This window comes from Chenopodium quinoa, unplaced genomic scaffold (genome assembly GCF_001683475.1).
Source record: "Chenopodium quinoa cultivar QQ74 unplaced genomic scaffold, ASM168347v1, whole genome shotgun sequence".
Taxonomy (NCBI): Eukaryota; Viridiplantae; Streptophyta; class Magnoliopsida; order Caryophyllales; family Amaranthaceae; genus Chenopodium; species Chenopodium quinoa.
In genome coordinates, this window is record NW_018744570.1 from 154,781 (window position 1) to 172,419 (window position 17,639).

General features: G+C 33.7%; 1 protein-coding gene across 3 annotated transcripts in view; it reads left to right on the plus strand.

Moving 5' to 3' along the window:
• Positions 1-3,048: 3,048 nt before the first annotated feature.
• The window catches only part of LOC110699104 (chaperone protein dnaJ 10-like), a 41,917-nt gene continuing 27,326 nt past the window's right edge, over positions 3,049-17,639 (plus strand). The window contains exons 1-4 of one of the 3 annotated variants that reach the window (XM_021876593.1): positions 3,049-3,441; positions 4,299-4,358; positions 10,066-10,148; positions 15,693-15,852. In XM_021876593.1, the coding sequence (XP_021732285.1) occupies positions 3,355-3,441; positions 4,299-4,358; positions 10,066-10,148; positions 15,693-15,852 (390 nt within the window). In that variant the 5' untranslated portion in view covers positions 3,049-3,354. The remainder of the gene's footprint in view (positions 3,442-4,298; positions 4,359-10,065; positions 10,149-15,692; positions 15,853-17,639) is intronic. The other 2 variants (XM_021876591.1, XM_021876592.1) reach the window with 2 other exon arrangements.

The following is a 17,639-nucleotide window of genomic DNA, read 5'->3' on the forward strand; positions in this document are numbered from 1 at the left end:
GTGATTAAGGAATAAGAAAATAAGGTAAGTGTGTAGTCATGAAATATTAAATGGTAAGTGTCTTTGCTTAGGGAATAATCAAGTGTGGTTTCAACTAAATAAATAAGATGATCAAATCTTTATGAGATGGGAAATAAGAATTAGGAAAATAATAAGAATAAAGGAAGAAAATTAAAAATACAAAACTACCAAAATAAATTGCTCAAAAATCACCCAATGTGGCCAAAATTTTTTAGCTTTCCTAAGCTCATATTTTCAGCCCTCTTGATTAGATCTTAGGAATTATTTTGCTAGATTTTAGGGATTAAAAATGATTGTGTAAATAATATATTTTGTAGAAAATAATTAATTAGAAAAATACCAATTAACCACTAATTAATTTAACTAAGAAAATCAGTTTTGCTTCACTAAGAATATCCGAAAATCCTAGCTAAATCATTAGGAAAATTCAGCCCTTTTAAAATAAATAGGAAAATATAGTTTTTTTGCTTGATTAAAATATCCAATATATATATATAATCCATTTTTAAAATAAAATAAATGGATAATAAACCTTATCCAAAAATCCGAAAATAATAATTAAGTTTTAAAATGTTTTTGGCGCCAAAATTCAAATATCATTTTAGCTCCAAAATTTAAATAGTAACAGAAATTACTAAAATACCCTTTTTAGAAATACTAATTAATTAATTAGAAAATACGTTTCAAAAATACGGGGTATTATAGCACCGCCTAGCCACCATCCCCAACTCCCCACAAACCCCCGGGATCAAGTAAAATATTATGAAAGATTATTAATTATTTATACATATAATCTATAGTAACCTATATTACAGGTCATGTACAGGTTGTGTATTGTTTAAAGAAAACACATATCCAAATTTATCTTGCTTATGAATAATTAAATGTTTATCTTGTTTAGAGAGGGTCACCTAAAGTTTGTATTATTCTTGTGAATTTTTCCTTCATATATTTGATTAATTTTAGATTACTTATCATAATTATCAAAATCGGGATTTTACCTTGGATCGGTGAGTGGGGTAGAATCGAATCGTACAATCGTACGATTCTACAAAATTGAAAAATTGGGCTTCAAAATGTAATTAATGATTATACATAATTTTCAAGCAACGAGAATGATAATAATATATGTTGTTCATAACATGATATCGACAATACAAACATTGTCTGTTGTGGGATGGCAAACTCTGATTTTCTCTTCAAGCAGAAACTATGGCTTGTCTCAATGCTATAAATGGTGTTCATAGGGAGGTTTTACTAGTATGATCTTTATAACGGATGATGCAAATTTGGTAGAACTACCACAGAAGGAGAATGTCATTGATAAGACTGTAGCTTGGACAATAAACGAGATTAAGGAAAGAGTTAAAGGGTTTAATTGGTGCATTGTCCGTAAGGAAAAAAGAGTAAGGGTAGAAGAAGCACATAGACTAGCAAAAGTAGTCGCAACAGTTTAATTTCGTATTGTTCTAGTTTTTATTATAATTTGTAATCGGCGGTTGGCTGTTGGTTGTTGGCTTGTTTGACTAGCTGGAAGTATTAGTTGTATGGATTGGCTTTTTAAGTTAGTTGTTTAAGCCGGCTGTTTACAAAAATGTTTGGTATAGTTATTAATGGTTGTTAGCTGTTTATTAGAGATAAAGTGGGCCAACAAGCCAAAAGGCAATAGAAAAAGCAACTCCTATTAGCTTTTGATTTTTAGCGGAAAAACCAGCTTAAAAGCCAATTAAAAGCCAACTACCAAACATATTTTTTGGCTGTTTAACCAAACTAAAAAGCCAAAAGCCAAAATCTAGGCAAAAAGTCAATTGTCAAACACCCGCTTTACTAACATAAAATAGTTTTAGAAGTAATTTCGCAAACACATAGCTCAAATAGTACACTATAAAGTCAGAATATCGGTACATATTATTAATCACGAGAGTACGAGACAATTATTGACAAATTATAAAAAAAAATTAATGTTGTTGACTCCTAAAGTTGTTTCTACTAATAAAAAAAATCCATTGATAATAGAATACTAAGTATCAAGTTAGTTCATTTCCACGAGATAGCTACAACTAACTACAACAAACTCATGTTATAAAAGAGTTTTTTATATGCCCAAAGTAGAGTGTATAAGACTCATGAATATATTCTTTTGCCCAAAAATTTAAATGGTTCGATAGAATTTTAAAATTTCTTTAAGTTGATGTTTCATAAGCTTAATTATGATTTATTATTGAATAATATATGAGTCATTGGCTGAAGTTAGGCTCAACTATGACACCCTAACACACTTTAGGCTATAACACAAAATATATAAATGATATGGGTATGACACTATGACCAATTGTATTAGAAATTAGACCTCAAGAGCTTTCCAATGATATATTATAAGCCCATTTCGACTTCGCAATCAAAAGTTATGGGTTTCGGAAAAGATTGTTTGTAGGATTGAAATCGTTAGAATCGGTGTAAATTCGTGAAATCAATCCGATTCCACCAATTCTATGAGTGATTATACCGGAGAGCGATTCTACCAACGATTTTAAATCGTTTGGGTGGATTAGGATCATAAAATTGTACGATTATACGATCCGAATCGCGATTTTAATAACATTGCTTGTAATCAAATATACACTTTATAGTACAGTTTGAAAATATAGTTGGTAGAGAAGAACCAAAGAAAATTAAGAGATGCAACTATTTTGCTCCTACACATTGTTAAACTGTTGAACGGATGGATGATAGGTCAGATAGTAAGCGGACAATGCATTGAGTGACGGATGATTCAAAGCTTTACTCGAATTTGACTTGATCCATTCCCTTGCTTCATCCATCATCCGCCTTCCATCTATTTAAGTCGGATTTTCATCCATTTATTTAAAATGTGTGGAGCGAGTTACCAGATTTTTATTTAAAATTGCCATCTTTAGCGCTACACACAACCTCGTTTTTTTTTTTATTTTTTTTTTATTTCTCCAATAACTAATCTTTGAAAAAAAAGAAGGGTCAAACCTGCATCGCGTATATAGAGTATCATTCGTATGAGACAGACAAGTAAAAAGAGTGTAATAAGGCCTTAAGGAGGAAGAGAACGAGAGAGACTTGGGCAAATAATAAAAATGTGGTGGCAACAAAGAACAAACTGTTTCGTATCTATCCTAAGCCTCTGAACTCAACGAACGATCAATCGATCACATCTTTCGGGAAAAATAAAAGAGGAGAGAGAAAAAGCAGTTTTAGTTTCAGCTGAATTCAATTATACTCAGAAAACCCCAAAATTAGTTGTTGCTGATAAATCTGATTGAAGTTAGTGTATTGATCAAATTATCTTAGAATTGAAAAAGCATGGTGAAGGAGACTGAATTTTATGATGTTCTTGAGGTTAGCCCTACTGCTACTGAAGCCCAGATTAAGAAAGCCTATTACAATAAGGTAATTTTTAACAATTCTCGATTTAATCGTCAATCACTTTTGCTTGCTTTTGTTTTTGATTTTGATTTTGATTTTGATTTTGATTTTGATTTTGATTTGCCTCTATTTTGTTTTACCCTAAGTCGAAGGTTTCTGATTTAGGTTAATTAATGTAAGGTTGATTTCATTGATTATGTGTTTCATTTATGTATGTTAGCATTATTTCTTTATAACTCATGCAATGTCATTGAAATCATAATAATTGTTCGGCTGTTTGATATCGTATCGTTTCGGACTAAGAACTGAGCATATTGTATTTGTGATGAGGGTGTAAGAAAGGCTTGTAATAATTTGGGTACCTAACTGAACATGACCTGGCTTCTTTTGAATCATGGGAGAGAGATAGAGGGAGAGTGATGATCCGAATGAATCACGAAAGAATGGCGGTTGCCACATTTATACCTAAATCTAAGCATTAGAGGCTTACTCATGAGCCAATTTGTATCTGTAAATTATAAAAAGCTGAGTGGGAGAAATGATGCTCCAAACGAATTGCATGCTTTCAACTGTATAAAACCCTCACAATTCATAAATGCCAGCTTGAAAGCAGGAAGTCACAATGCTATTCAGTAAGAAGTCCTTTTCTTTTTCTTCATCCAAATGGACTGACAAATTGGTAAAGGAACAGATTTTTTCGGATTTTTAACACTGCTTGTTTACACCTAAAATCCTTAGATTAATTAAGATAAACTAAAGTCCTTTCATGACAGGCTCTAATTATAAATTGTAATTGTTAAAATACTTAGGCAAGAGAAATTGTACTTTATTTTATTTTAAATTAATTTTTCTTTGTAATAATGTGTCTATGGTGCTTGTAGGCGCGGCAAGTTCATCCAGATAGAAATCCTAACGACCCCCTTGCAGCTCAGAAGTTTCAGGCAAGTACATCTAATTTGAATAGCCTGATGATATTTTAAAGCTGTTATCCTTTTACCAAGAAAAATATTATATGGGCCCGTGGTCTTTATACCATCATACCTTCGACAAGAATACAAGCAGTTAACATTTCAATTTGGACCAGATTAGGAAATTTTTCATAATTGATTGAGTTTTGGCTATAAGCCTGTGGCTAGTGGTAGTATTTGATTTTATTTTAGTAATGTGATTTGGCATTAGTGAAAATATTATATGTATTGTCTTCATGGAGTCAATCTTATAGACTTATTTTTTAAAATTTTTTTTTTCACAAGTTCCCATGTTACCTTTAAATTTTCTAATTAAAATTGATTCGTATTAATGAGCAGACTATTCATATTCAATTGTTTTTTTTTTTTTTTTTTTTTTTTTTTTTTTTTACGAATATGCTACTAAAGATATGAATGGTCAAAGTAATACAGAACTAAACATGTATAGTCAAAATAGGGAAAACTTTTAGGAACGAAGGAAGTTGAAGATATGGAACAAATTGATTAGAGTTAAGATTGTTGTGGCTTCAACTAGACTATCACTCATTATGTATGAATTACTACTCATAGTGTGGTTCTGGAAACTAATGAAACATTGTAGGATAGAGGAGAAACAAAGAGGAAATTGGAAAGGGCAATCATCCTTTTTTCCATGAAGGCGCCTCACATCTACAATACTTGCTCAAAAGGTTGAAAGCCTCATAAAGAGCTGACTCCTCTAGTTGTGTGTGTGTGTGTGTGTGTGTGAGAGAGAGAGAGAGAGAGAGAGAGAGAGAGAGAGAGAGAGAACTCAGATATCAATGGTGTAGGTAAGGCAAGAAAAATGTGTAGTTAGGAATTAGGCAAATGGGGTACAACATTTAGGAAAGCTCGTTCAAAGAGGTGCACAATATTCCTTTTAACGTCATTTTAAAAATATTATGAAGCCTTTTTCTATTTGCAATGGTTCTAGATGAAGTAACCAAGCCAATTAAAGATGAGGTTCCATGGTGTATGTTGTTTGTGGATGATATCATTTTGATGAATGAAACTAAAGATGGGGTTAATGCCATATTGGAGCAATGGAGGCAAAGGTTGGAATTTAGAGGGTTTAAGCTAAGTCGGTGTAAGACTGCATATTTAATATATCACTTTGGTATGTAGAGGGGGATAAATGATGATGTAGTGACTTTGGACGGAAAGGATTTGACCATGAGCGAGTGTTTTAACTATCTTGGGTCGATCATGCAGAAGAATAGCGACATTAATCAAGACGTGGTCCACAGGATTAAGTCGGGTGGCTTAAATAGAGAGCGGCCACGGGAGTGTTATGTGACCGAATCATTCCTTTACAGTTGAAGGGAAATTCTATGCCATAAGACCAGTGTTGCTTTATGGCACAGATTGTTGGACTTCTAAGAAGGAGCATATTAAAAAGATAGAGATTATAGAAATGCGCATGTTAAGATGGATGTGCGGGAACACTCTAAGAAATAGAATTAGAAATGAAGTTATTCACAAGAAAGTGGTTGTCATAGGCATTGCGGACAAAGTAAGGGAAAATTGCCAACGTTGGTTCATACCTGTAAAACACAGAGACCCTAGGTTGCACCACTACGAAGAGTGGGATCATAGAGAGGTTAAACGAGGTAGAGGGAAACCGAAAATGACTTGGTTGGAAGGAGTTAGGAAAGATATGAAGTATATGGATTTGCATGAGAAGGAGGTTGTTAATCGTAAGGGATGGAGGACGAAGATTTTTGTCGATGACTATATGGAATAATCACTTTTGGTTCATGTAGCCGACTCCACGTATGGGATTAAGGCTTTGATTGATTGATTAAGTGCCTATACTTCAACTATGCCCAGCAAGACCTTTATCACATCTTTGACAATGAAAGTGAAAGATGAATATTAATAGTGTGGAACTGCCCACCAAGCGACAAGATGTATTTTCCAACGAGATGGAGGCAATTGGATCATGATGGAGCAAGGTCTAAAGTTTTTTGTAAAGATTTTTAGGAGGCGAAATAAGTAGAGTAATGGAGGAATAAGTGTTACGAAAGAAGGGACTAGTGGCTGAATTGTCAGTAGTGGAGGGAGGGAGGGAGGGAGGGATCCGGTGAGAATAGGTCCATATGTGAGAATTCATACTTATATGAGAACTGATCTAATTAGAACATATGAGTAAAGATTTAGAACATGTGACTCAAATTAAAATTTAGAACATATGAGTAATAATTTAGAACATCTGTATGAGTAATAATTTATAACATCTGATTTAAGAATTAGAACATGTGAGTAAAAATTTAGAAAATCTGCTTTATGAAATTTAGAACATATGAGTAAAATTTAGAACATCTGATTTAAAATTCAGAACATGTGAATAAAAATTTAGAACACTTGGTATAAAATATAGAAAATGTGAGTAAAAATTTATAACATACGAGTAAAAATTGGAACATATGCTTTCAAATCTAGAACATATAGCTAAAAATCTTAGAACATACGTTTTAAAAATTAGAACATATAAGTTAAATTTTGGAACAAGTCATTTAAAATTTATAACATCTAACTTAACTAATTTATGGTTTAGAACATGTGAGTACTAATTTAGAGCATCTGATTTGATTTAGAACACTCGAGGAAAAGTTTAGAACATCAGATTTAAAATTTAGAACATACGAGTAAAAATTTAGAATATAAAAAGTGTTCTCACATAAGAAGAGTTCTCATATAAGAAGAGTTCTCACATAAAGGAGGGGTTCTCACGAGAGCCTTCCCCTATATATATATATGCCCGATTCCAACCTTTCGTCGCTCTTTGGGCGATTTTTGGCATAAACATAGCTTTTACGCTATCAAAGTAGTGATTTATAGTTCATGTGATAAAGGAATTGGTAGGAATTGTAAAAGACGTATAAGATTTTAAATGTAATTGGAAAGTTAATTACAATTTGACTAATTTAATTATGATCAAATTCTATGCATCTTTTTATTACGAATTAATAACAATTTAGTACTTCCTCTCTTCATTAAGTTGCATCTCCTTTTGAAGGTTAAACTTGAATAATCTTGATTGTGAAATCTTATTAATATATAAGAAAAAAAGTAGACTATTGATTTCTTTTTAGAGTCACCACAATGTATAATTTTAAATATCAACTTTTTGTGACTTTTAACTAATGGTCAAACGAGTGAGTAAAACAACGTTAAATATGAATTAGTGCAACCAGTAGTGAACGGAGGAAGTGTTATACTGCCAGGGTCTTAGTTTAATATCAATATCGATGAGATTAATATTCAAATCTTATCATTTTGACTGATTCTTCATTAGCTGTTCTTCGTTCATTGATTTCTAGACTCTTTTTCAAAAAGCATGCCATAGGCGCCTTAGCTCTTGCAGGCTTAAATACTTTGAAAAGGCGCGTCTATGTGCTTTTTCCTAGGCTACTTCTTACGCCTTATATTGTAAAGCATCAATAGTAATGTCTAAGTTCATTTAATTAAAATAAAAATGCTATGGGACTTTAATTCTAGAAGAGAGAGAAATCCTATATCCCATGTCCCTAATTCAATTGGAAGGACCCTAGCTATTGATCACTTGGCCCCTGGATCCAGGAATTGAGTGACGGGGGTATGAAATAAAACTCATTACAAAAAGTTACCCCGTATAATATATGAATATGATGTGTCATTTTATCCTAGCAAAAATTTCATTTCACTTTTTATATTAGTCTTTATGTGTAGCCATTTCCAGCAAAGATATATACAATTTAGGCAAATTTATTATACGTAATATATTATTTAACATAATAAAACAATCTATTATCTTTAGGACAATTAAAAACTAAATAATAGAATAAGAAAGGAAAACTATCAATATAAAGGGAAAAACAAATTATTCGTGAAAGCTGCTTGTATTCCTTTGATTCCGTATGAGTTTGGTCAAGTTAAAAATTTTAACATGTACTCCCTCTGTCCCCAAATGTTTTTCCCATTTTTAACTGTGCACGTTTGCCAATGCAAGATTTTGACCATAAATATCGTTAGTTGCTCATTAGTAAAAAAATATAACAATTGAATATTAATAAACTATTCATTAAGACGAATAAAATAAGACCCGACATGACTATGTTATGTCTCATATATTAAGAGTAATTTAGAAGATTCTCCCATCATATGAATAGTGTCAAAATACCAAATGGGAAGAACAATTGGGGACGGAGGGAGTATCATTTAGAGAGGCAAGTTGTGAAGAATATCTTATCTATGAAAGAAGGAACCATAAAAGGATAAATTAGAAGAAAAGAACGAAAAACTTGGTAGAATTGCATTTGCATCGATAGTGAAAAGTATGACACTTATAGTGATTCTCAACCACCACTCACTACTACAACCATAACCTTTCCAAAGACTTATTAATGTCTCAAAGCAATATTATGACTTTGTCCAGCCTCTAACTGCTACCTAAAACGCTAGTGCCGTAAAGCCATATTGCTTAATTTTATTCTTTACTTTTATTGTCTTTTAAGCTTTTTAAATCTTTTGGGTCATTTATGTCTTAAGGAGGAAGAATTTGTCAATCAATATGCACTCATATATCCATGAGTTTTTTTTTTTTCTCTTTTTCATTTATCATTAGGTTTATTTGGAATGCAGTCTTCGTGTGCGAAATATGTTATTGTACCTTGGTAAAAGAAAGGTCTGGTTGCTGAAATATGGAAGATCGTTCCGTTGGCAATTTGGTGGTGCCCTTGGAAGTAGGATTTTTGAGTGTATAATGTATGGGTTGGTTCTTGGTTCTTGATTTTTTGATATTGTAGAGATATTGCTTTATGATAACTTCGGGATATTATTTTATTTTGTCCTTAGCCCTCTTTTTGTTAGAGAGTGTTAATCTAATATATTTCATTTTTCTTCTATCAAGAGCCATAAATTACTTGTTCACTTTGGGCTTTGTACTTGTACACACATGCATTATAATTTATAATTTGAAATTTTGAATGTTGGTATATGTGGAAGTTAGCAATTTTGATTTTGATACATGTCATGTTTCCGCACCTATGTCCAAATCCTAAAAAATTTTTGTTCAAAATTGTTGGATCTTAACAAATTATAGTTGTGTATTAGACTTGATTCTGTACCTTGGTCCAAGTAATAATGTGTGCTGTGTAATGTGCGTTGTATAATGTATGTTGATACATAAGGGTGTGATTAAGCTATAGGTTTTAGTATCAAACAAGATCAAAAGCCATGTAAATTTAGACCTCTTCATAGAGTGCAAGTAAATAACTATCTACTACAAAAGCTAAATGTATAATGTATACACTAAAGTGCTGTAAGGAAGCAATGAAGTTCAAATAAAAAAACATATACTTCCTCCATTTTTTTTAGTTGCATCACTTTGTAAATTGCGGACTCCTAAGTGAATTTTGGAGGTGAGAGATAGAGAGATTAAAAAAAATTAGACCCATTTGATAGGACAGAGATAAAGAGAGTTTATTAACTAAAAAGGAAAGTGATGCAACTAATTAGAAACCCGCAACTAATTAGAAACTTCCGTTTTAGGAAAGTGGTGCAACCAAAAAGAAACGGAGGAAGTATATGTTTTCTACAATATAATTGCTTCTTTATTAGTAACAAAATGTGTAATTAATTTGGACATAGACTGTTGATAAGTTTTAATTTGTTTATTCAGGTTTTGGGAGAGGCTTACCAGGTATTGAGTGACCCAACACAACGCCAAGCTTATGATGCATACGGAAAGTCTGGAATTTCTGCGTTAGTGTCTTTAATCTTTCTTCATTTTGATGATCAGTTGCATTGTTCTTACTCTGCCTACGCCTTTTATTTTCATGCATGAATTTTTTTAGCAGGTAATATTCTAAGGGAACCTAATAATTGGTGAAATATTTCTCTTATCTATATTAATGGATTTGTTGGTTATTAACGTTACTCCATATTAAAAAATTAATTAACTAAAGATAGAAATAAAGAAAAGAAAAGAAAAGAATTAACAAAGGGGTATGTTAGTTTTTTAATCTTTATCATTTTTCTTTTCAATTTGATTTATTCAAATGTATGAGAAATTGAGATTTTTCTCTCATTTGTTTTTCAATCTTAAATATCGGTATCGAAATCGCTTTAATATTTTAAGTAAGCCTCTATTAACTTAAATTCGCTGATTTTATTTCACTAATCTTCAAATTTATTGCTCTTAATTTATGTGATTTCTTAATCAATTGGTAAAGAAATGTCTATTTTGGTCTATTTAAGCGAATTTTAGTACCTTTTTTTTATAATTTTTTTTTTTTATTATTATTATCATCTTTTCCAATTTAATTGAAATAGAACGAGCATTATTAGGACAGCATTATTGATTACCAAAAATTATTTGAATTTAAAATTATACATTACCTTCATTTCAATTTATATGCAACATTTACCATTGTTGGATATTACAAATTATTTGCAACAAATGTTTTCTTTCCTTTTTTACTTGTCTTTTTTCTTTCTCTCTCTCTCTTCATCACATGTAACTTTATTTCTCTCTCCATGGTACAAACAAATTTTACCTAGATGTTGGTGAATGTCACATTATTGCAAATAATTTGAACAAAGGTTGTGTTTTAAATTCTCATGTTTCCCAAACAAAGAATTAGAATTTGAATTCCATCATTCAACTCCGAACTTCAATTCAACTAAAAGAATTATATGTTGTTTTGAAATGTTTGTGACCAAGGAACATAATTTCCATTTTTTGCAAATTCACATTTTATCTTTTTTTATTTTTTATGTTTTTTTATTTACAAATAATTACACTTTCTTAACTTCTCAAAAACTAGAAGTGCATGTATTTTACATGATTTATTTTAAACTGTTGAATAAATTACAATGTTGTCGAGATACACTACGCCTTTTTTTTTCTTTTTACTTTTTTTTTTTTATATATAAATATATGTGTAAAGCACATTATTCATCAAATTATGGAACTTTGCTAGGGAAGTGGTTAGCCTAAACGACCGGATAAGGAATTCATAATGTGTAAAGCATGTTGTTTTGGGCTTATTGGCTAATTGCCCTCTTTGATTCTAACTTGAAAGTCTAGCTTTATGAAATAAGTAGCCCTTAACAGCCTATCAAGCACATCATCCGTCCTTGGAATTGAGTACTTGTTTTTCACCGTGATATTATTTATTGCACGATAATCTCGGGCTTCTGAGGAACCACCTTCTTTTAAACAAATTTTTAGCACTATAGAGAGCCTTAGATTTCTAAATTGTAACCGACAACACATTCAATTGTTTGAGAAGTTTAGCTTGATGGCCCCATATGCCTTGTACCAAGTTCTAATTAAATAGCATGGTCCACCTTTCGCAATCGTGGTAATGAAGCCCTCAAACTCCTTAAATAGAACATCAATGTCTTATCGGCCACTTAAAAAATTTCATCCTTTTTTCACTTCGACTAGCGGAGCCACAATGGTAGGCTCACCCCGTATCACACCCTTTTTGACTTGCATAAGCATAGTATTAGTCGTAGAAGTTTTTGACATAGTAGTAACCACCCAAATACAACACCACAACCACAACCGTTGCTTTAGTGAAAAACTTATGACTCATAGTCTTCCATTTTTACGGCTAAAAAATCGACTTTTCTCTTCTACGATCCCATTTTGACGGGATCATCCTTGACGATGCAGGACAAGTTTACTGCGGTAGATTTTGATCATGTGACTTGGTGGTTGAATTATAAGGCTAACTCCCCCTTGATGGAATTATGGATATCCAGACAAACATATCTTTGGCTCTTTGCCGTTCACTGTCACCCTGTAGTTCATCATTGACCAGTTTCATGTGATCCTCGTTTATAACATTCAGAATATGATGCTCATATTTAGTGATACATCATTATCATCCCTTTCTTGCGGAGCCTCACCATCGCTATTTACAATTCCTAGTCCTAGCAATATGTGGTCCCCTACAAACATGGTTTGAAAATACGGTTTCGATCGCGATCGCGGAAACGCTTACGGTGATTCGGTAACGAAATTGATGCGTTGATCACGAAACGCATCGCATGCTATAAACTATCAGCATCGCATCGCATGTTAGGATCTGAATTTAAGTTTTCCATGGCAAACCATCCACAAACAAACCTATCAACGCATTGATGGGTGAATGGCTCAAAGAATATTGAGGCAAAATGTGCTGCGTCGCAATAGAATTTGCTTTGACTACTACCCCCGTTTCATATTATATGCAACTTTGTGGTATTATTTGTGAGATATAGAATATTCCAAAGTTGCAAATAATATGAAACGAATGTTAGATACATCGCAATTTTGCTATAACCTCTATAAATGCTCGGGAATGAGTCGCTTTGAGCTATCAATGGGTTGGAAAGGAAAGCTATGACGGTGGATGAGGTCGTAAAGCTAAGTGTGGATGTGGGATGTCTTGTCTCACATCGCTTGCAACAAACTTGATGGGGAGATGTGAGACAATATTGAAAAGGCATCTTATCGAATGATAATGTATGTTGACAAGGGAAGGCGTCCCTTGAAATTTAGTGTTAGGGACAAATTATTGTTGTACTCGCTAAATTTGGATGAAAATTAACACCAAGATGTGCAACCATCTTACCTCCTATATATGACGGTTCTTTTGAGATTCTAAACTAAGGGTGCGGTAGTTTATTAATTGAATTTTCTGGAAAGACTAAAGGTGCATCTGCCGTATCACTTAAGATTTTTAAAATCACGTAATGAGTAGCAACAGGGTATGGTTATGATATTAACTGAGTACCATTGGGCAACCTTTGGGTCCAAAGGACCCATTATTATGTTACTGCAGTAAATTGCTTTTGGATGGATGGTTGGGGACTCCTTTTTGTGACGGAGTGGATAACCTCTGTATTGTCCCGATATGGTTTTAAAAAGCTTACATGAAGTGTTGTGTAATTCCCGTCGCTGAGCTTTTGTGGAGGTTATAACAAAACTGAATTGTATCCAATAGATCAAGTCAATTCTTCTGCCAAGCAGTCACATAAGGCTCAAATATTTTTGCGCCTATGTGTGGATGATATGCCATGGTAAAGTTCAACTCAAATCCCAGCATGTTATAAAGAGCAATCAAAAACATGTTAAACAAATCAGTGAATTTGGTGTCTTAGATCTCTACAATGATGTCCTTACGTAGCCCAAAATACCTGATCATGTTACCTATAAATAGTTTTGCTTGCTTTCTCTGTAGGACATGCATTAGGTGCATGCTTAAACGAACATATCATACTTCAAAAATCGTTCCATCACCACCATCACTGACCGTTGCCCATTTAGGACCGCCAATTTCAGTCTGGACCTGACGAGACCCAACTTCCCAAACTTTGCTTGGTGATATAATTACTATTCTGACTAGTCTGACCCTAGCATTAAATGCTACCTCTGTTTTTGTTTATTTGCAGCAAAGGGGTATTTTATGTGAGACATAAAAAATTCATTTGTTGCACATAAAAAAAATGGAGCTAGTAATAAAATTAACCTAGGGAAAGAAAAAGTCATATTTGTATATGACTAGTGTTTGACAACTAGCATTGAATTAAAATTTAAAAACCCTATATTCACTATATTATTTAATTCTTCTCCATAGTTGCTTAACTTGTATCCTCCATCTTCATCATAAAATTTAAAAAATCAAGCAAATTGTTAGTGCCAGGGTTATTGTTGCCGCTAAAGGTTTTTTTTTTTTTTTTTTTTTTTTTTTTTTTTTTTTTTGGATAAAATGTTGCTGGCAAAGTAAATTGGAATAGTTTTATAATAAATCTTTATTCCCTTTATTGTATGTTGCGATTATTATTATTCTCGTTAGAATAGGTAATTTCGTATATATGTAGTAAGTTATACTTCCTCCGTTTCTATTTAGATGACCCATAGCTTGGGGCATGCTTTTTAAGGAAGAGGAGAGAGTGTGTGTATTGGGTACATTTAACCATTGTTTATTAATAAAGTACATTAAATAAGTAATAAAACCAACAAAAGAAATAACCCATTATACCACTCGCCACACCCACCGCCGGTCCACCGCCAACACCAATTTCTCAACTCTACAAACCACCACCAGTCCACCACCGACACCAATACCTCCTCGTCCCACCAATTAACCACCACCCATTGTTCTCATTTCACGACATCTAACCAGTCGCAACCCACCACCTTCATTCAAACCACCACCACCCTTGTCTAACCATAAAATTGGGCTTGAATTGTTGAAAGAAGATTAAGGAAAGGGTTGTTCGGTGGTGGTTTCAAGTTCCATGGCGGTGATTCGGCAAGGAAAGAGTGGCTCGGTGGTGGTTTTGAGGTTTAGGGTGGTGGTATCGAGGTTTAGGGTGGTGGTTTTGAGGTTTACGGTGGTTGTTTTGGTGGTGGTTCAGTAAGGTTGGTTGTGACTCGGTAGTGGTTCAGTAAGGTTGGTGGTGGCTCGATGGTGGTTCAGTAGTGTTGGTGGTGGCTCGGTAAGATGACCGATGATTTTGGGTTATGGGGATGGTGGTTTAGAGTTGGCCCGATTATATAGAGAATACTTCATTTGGATGGGAAGGAGGTTGGTAATTGTATAGGTCAAATATTGTGACATTTCCTTTTTAGGACCGTTAGTCATCTAAATTAATAACGGAGGAAGTATCATTTACATGGAGTCTATCCGGTTGAAGTAAAGTTTATGTTAAGAAGTTTGGAACAGACTCTGTTTGGATCCGGTCCGGTCCGATCCTAGACCAATATTGGCCGGACCGATCATCGGTCTCTAGGTATTACGTTTTTGGTCTCCAATTGGGATTTAGGAAATTTGGGAATAAAATCTGTTGAAACTGACTAGGGGTGTTCATTACCGAGTACTCGGACGACTAATTCTTTGGAATAAACTATTGTGCACTTTTTGGGTTTGGGTTAGAAACATGTTGAATAATTTGTTATGATACTCATCCTACATATAGGTTAAAAAAGGGTACCTGTAAATTAATTATAATAGCTTTTATAGAAAGAAGAGGAAGGTGGATTATTGTTCTTTGGAGATCATAATTTGCTATTTTTTCTTTATTATGGTTGGATAGGGATGATGAACCATTCTGGTTGGAAAGTAATTCTGTGATCTAATATTCTTTGTTGCTTATATGGTGGTTTCCCCGGGAAAGTCTGTCACTGTGTCCAACACAATTAACTTTCCGCTCTTATGACTTATTTCTATTTGAAACTGAAATACGCTGTGTCTCTTGATAATTTTTGTTTTTCTTAGTATCTGATATAATATTTATTCTCAACTCCAGTGAAGGAATTATAGATCCCGCAGCAATCTTTGCCATGCTTTTTGGAAGTGAGCTTTTTGAAGAATACATAGGCCAGCCTGCCATGGCATCGATGGCTTCAATGGACTTCTTCACCGATGGAGAAGAGTTGGATACTAGAAAGCTCCAAGAAAGGATGAAGGTATCATTCACATTCTGTGTAATCTATTCTTTCTATGTGTGTGTTCTGTGTTTTTGTTTAAGTCTTTCTATACGTGGCTGTGCTGAATTATTTTTATTTTAAAAAAAATCTTGATATCATTTGTGTAACATATGTTAATTTCCTACGCTTTCAATAGACTAGAATTTCTTGAAAATGGCAAAAATGTTGTTATAGTTGAAACATGAAGGGGGTTGGAGCATTGCCTTTGAATATCACGATTTTGAATTTGTTGAGGATATCAATTCATCAGGAAGCCACTATGCATTTAGTGTCTTATGAACCGAAATGTTTTTTTTTAAAAAAAAAAATAAGAATTCTTTTACTATTTATTTGTATGATTTGGAACCCTTTAGGCACGGAGTTTTTAAGATGGAAATGTCTAAACAACCATAATGAGTTGGAAAGGTTCGGTTGATGGAGATAAGGGTGTAATCAATAAGGTCTTTAGTTATGCTCTATTTAAAAACAAATATTGTTTTTGTATTTTCGTGCTTTTAAAATGTAAAATCAAAAGGTCTTTGTTTGACATGTTATGTTAGTGTCAATATTTAACTTGCCCTTTGGTTATTTTTTCAAAAATGAACTTTGTGTGGAAGCTAATTTTCTTAGAATCAACTTATGCTCCCAAAACTTTATTTCATTTGAAGTAGAACCATAACCATAAAAATTTTTTTTGTTTTAAGAAGACAATGAATATTTACTACTCTCTTCTAAAGTACTCTTTCCGTAGTAATAATCACAATAGTGAGGCAGGGCACAAAGTTTTAGGAAAAATATAGGGTGGAGACTATAGAAGGAATTCTATAATATAATGAGTAGTTAGTGGGGATATCTTTAAGGAAAAATGGAAATAAAAATCTCACCTTTACCCGGTCTTCCAAAAACAATCCCACCTTCAATATATTCCTAAACAATCCCATCTTTGACCCTTATTTTCTTTTAAGAGGCTAAATTATTTACAACCTGTTAAACAGGTAAATTTCTTTTTCTTTTTTCTTAAGTCCCAATCCTCCACCTTCCCCACCCACTTCTACAGCCAACACCATAACCACAACCCCAAAATTGCCGCCAACAACACCACCACCCTCTCCCTCTGCCGCCTCCCCATCACCTTCATCTAACACCCCAACAACATCACCCCCTGTCGTAACGGGCCGAACACCCCAACAACACCACCACCCACCCACCTTCCCCTTCCTTTTCCCCTCCTGCTTTCATGGCAGGTTCCTCAGTCTAATCAACTGCGCCACCGACAACAACATAATCCCACATACCCACAAATCTTAATTGAAAAGAAAAAGTAAGGAAAAGAGCCAAAAATCAGAGATTTAAAGCAGCAACAACAAACTTTTTTGGGGTTGAATATGGTGAATGGTGAACAAATCCATAGATCAGATATTCAAAGCATTAAAAAAAGGAAAAGAAGAAGAAAATGTTAGAGAAAGAGAGAAAAATTGTAATGGTGTGGTGGGTTATGGTGGGGTGGTGGTTATGGCGAGTTGGTGATTGTTATTGGTGGTGATTATGGTAGTTGTGATAGGGTTGCGACGGTGGATGTATGGTTGGTTGGCGGTGATAGGTGTGTAGGTAGGGGTGAGGATGCTGGGGAAGTGGAAGATGGGTGTGTGGATGGGCTAAGCTAAGGCTGCGAGGAAGGGAAAGACATGGGTGTTGGTGGGGAGGGCGGGGCCGGGGTAGGGAAGGAGTTGGCTGTTAGGATGGGGTTGGGACTTTGCAGGGATAAATTATTTTGTTGTATTTTTTAA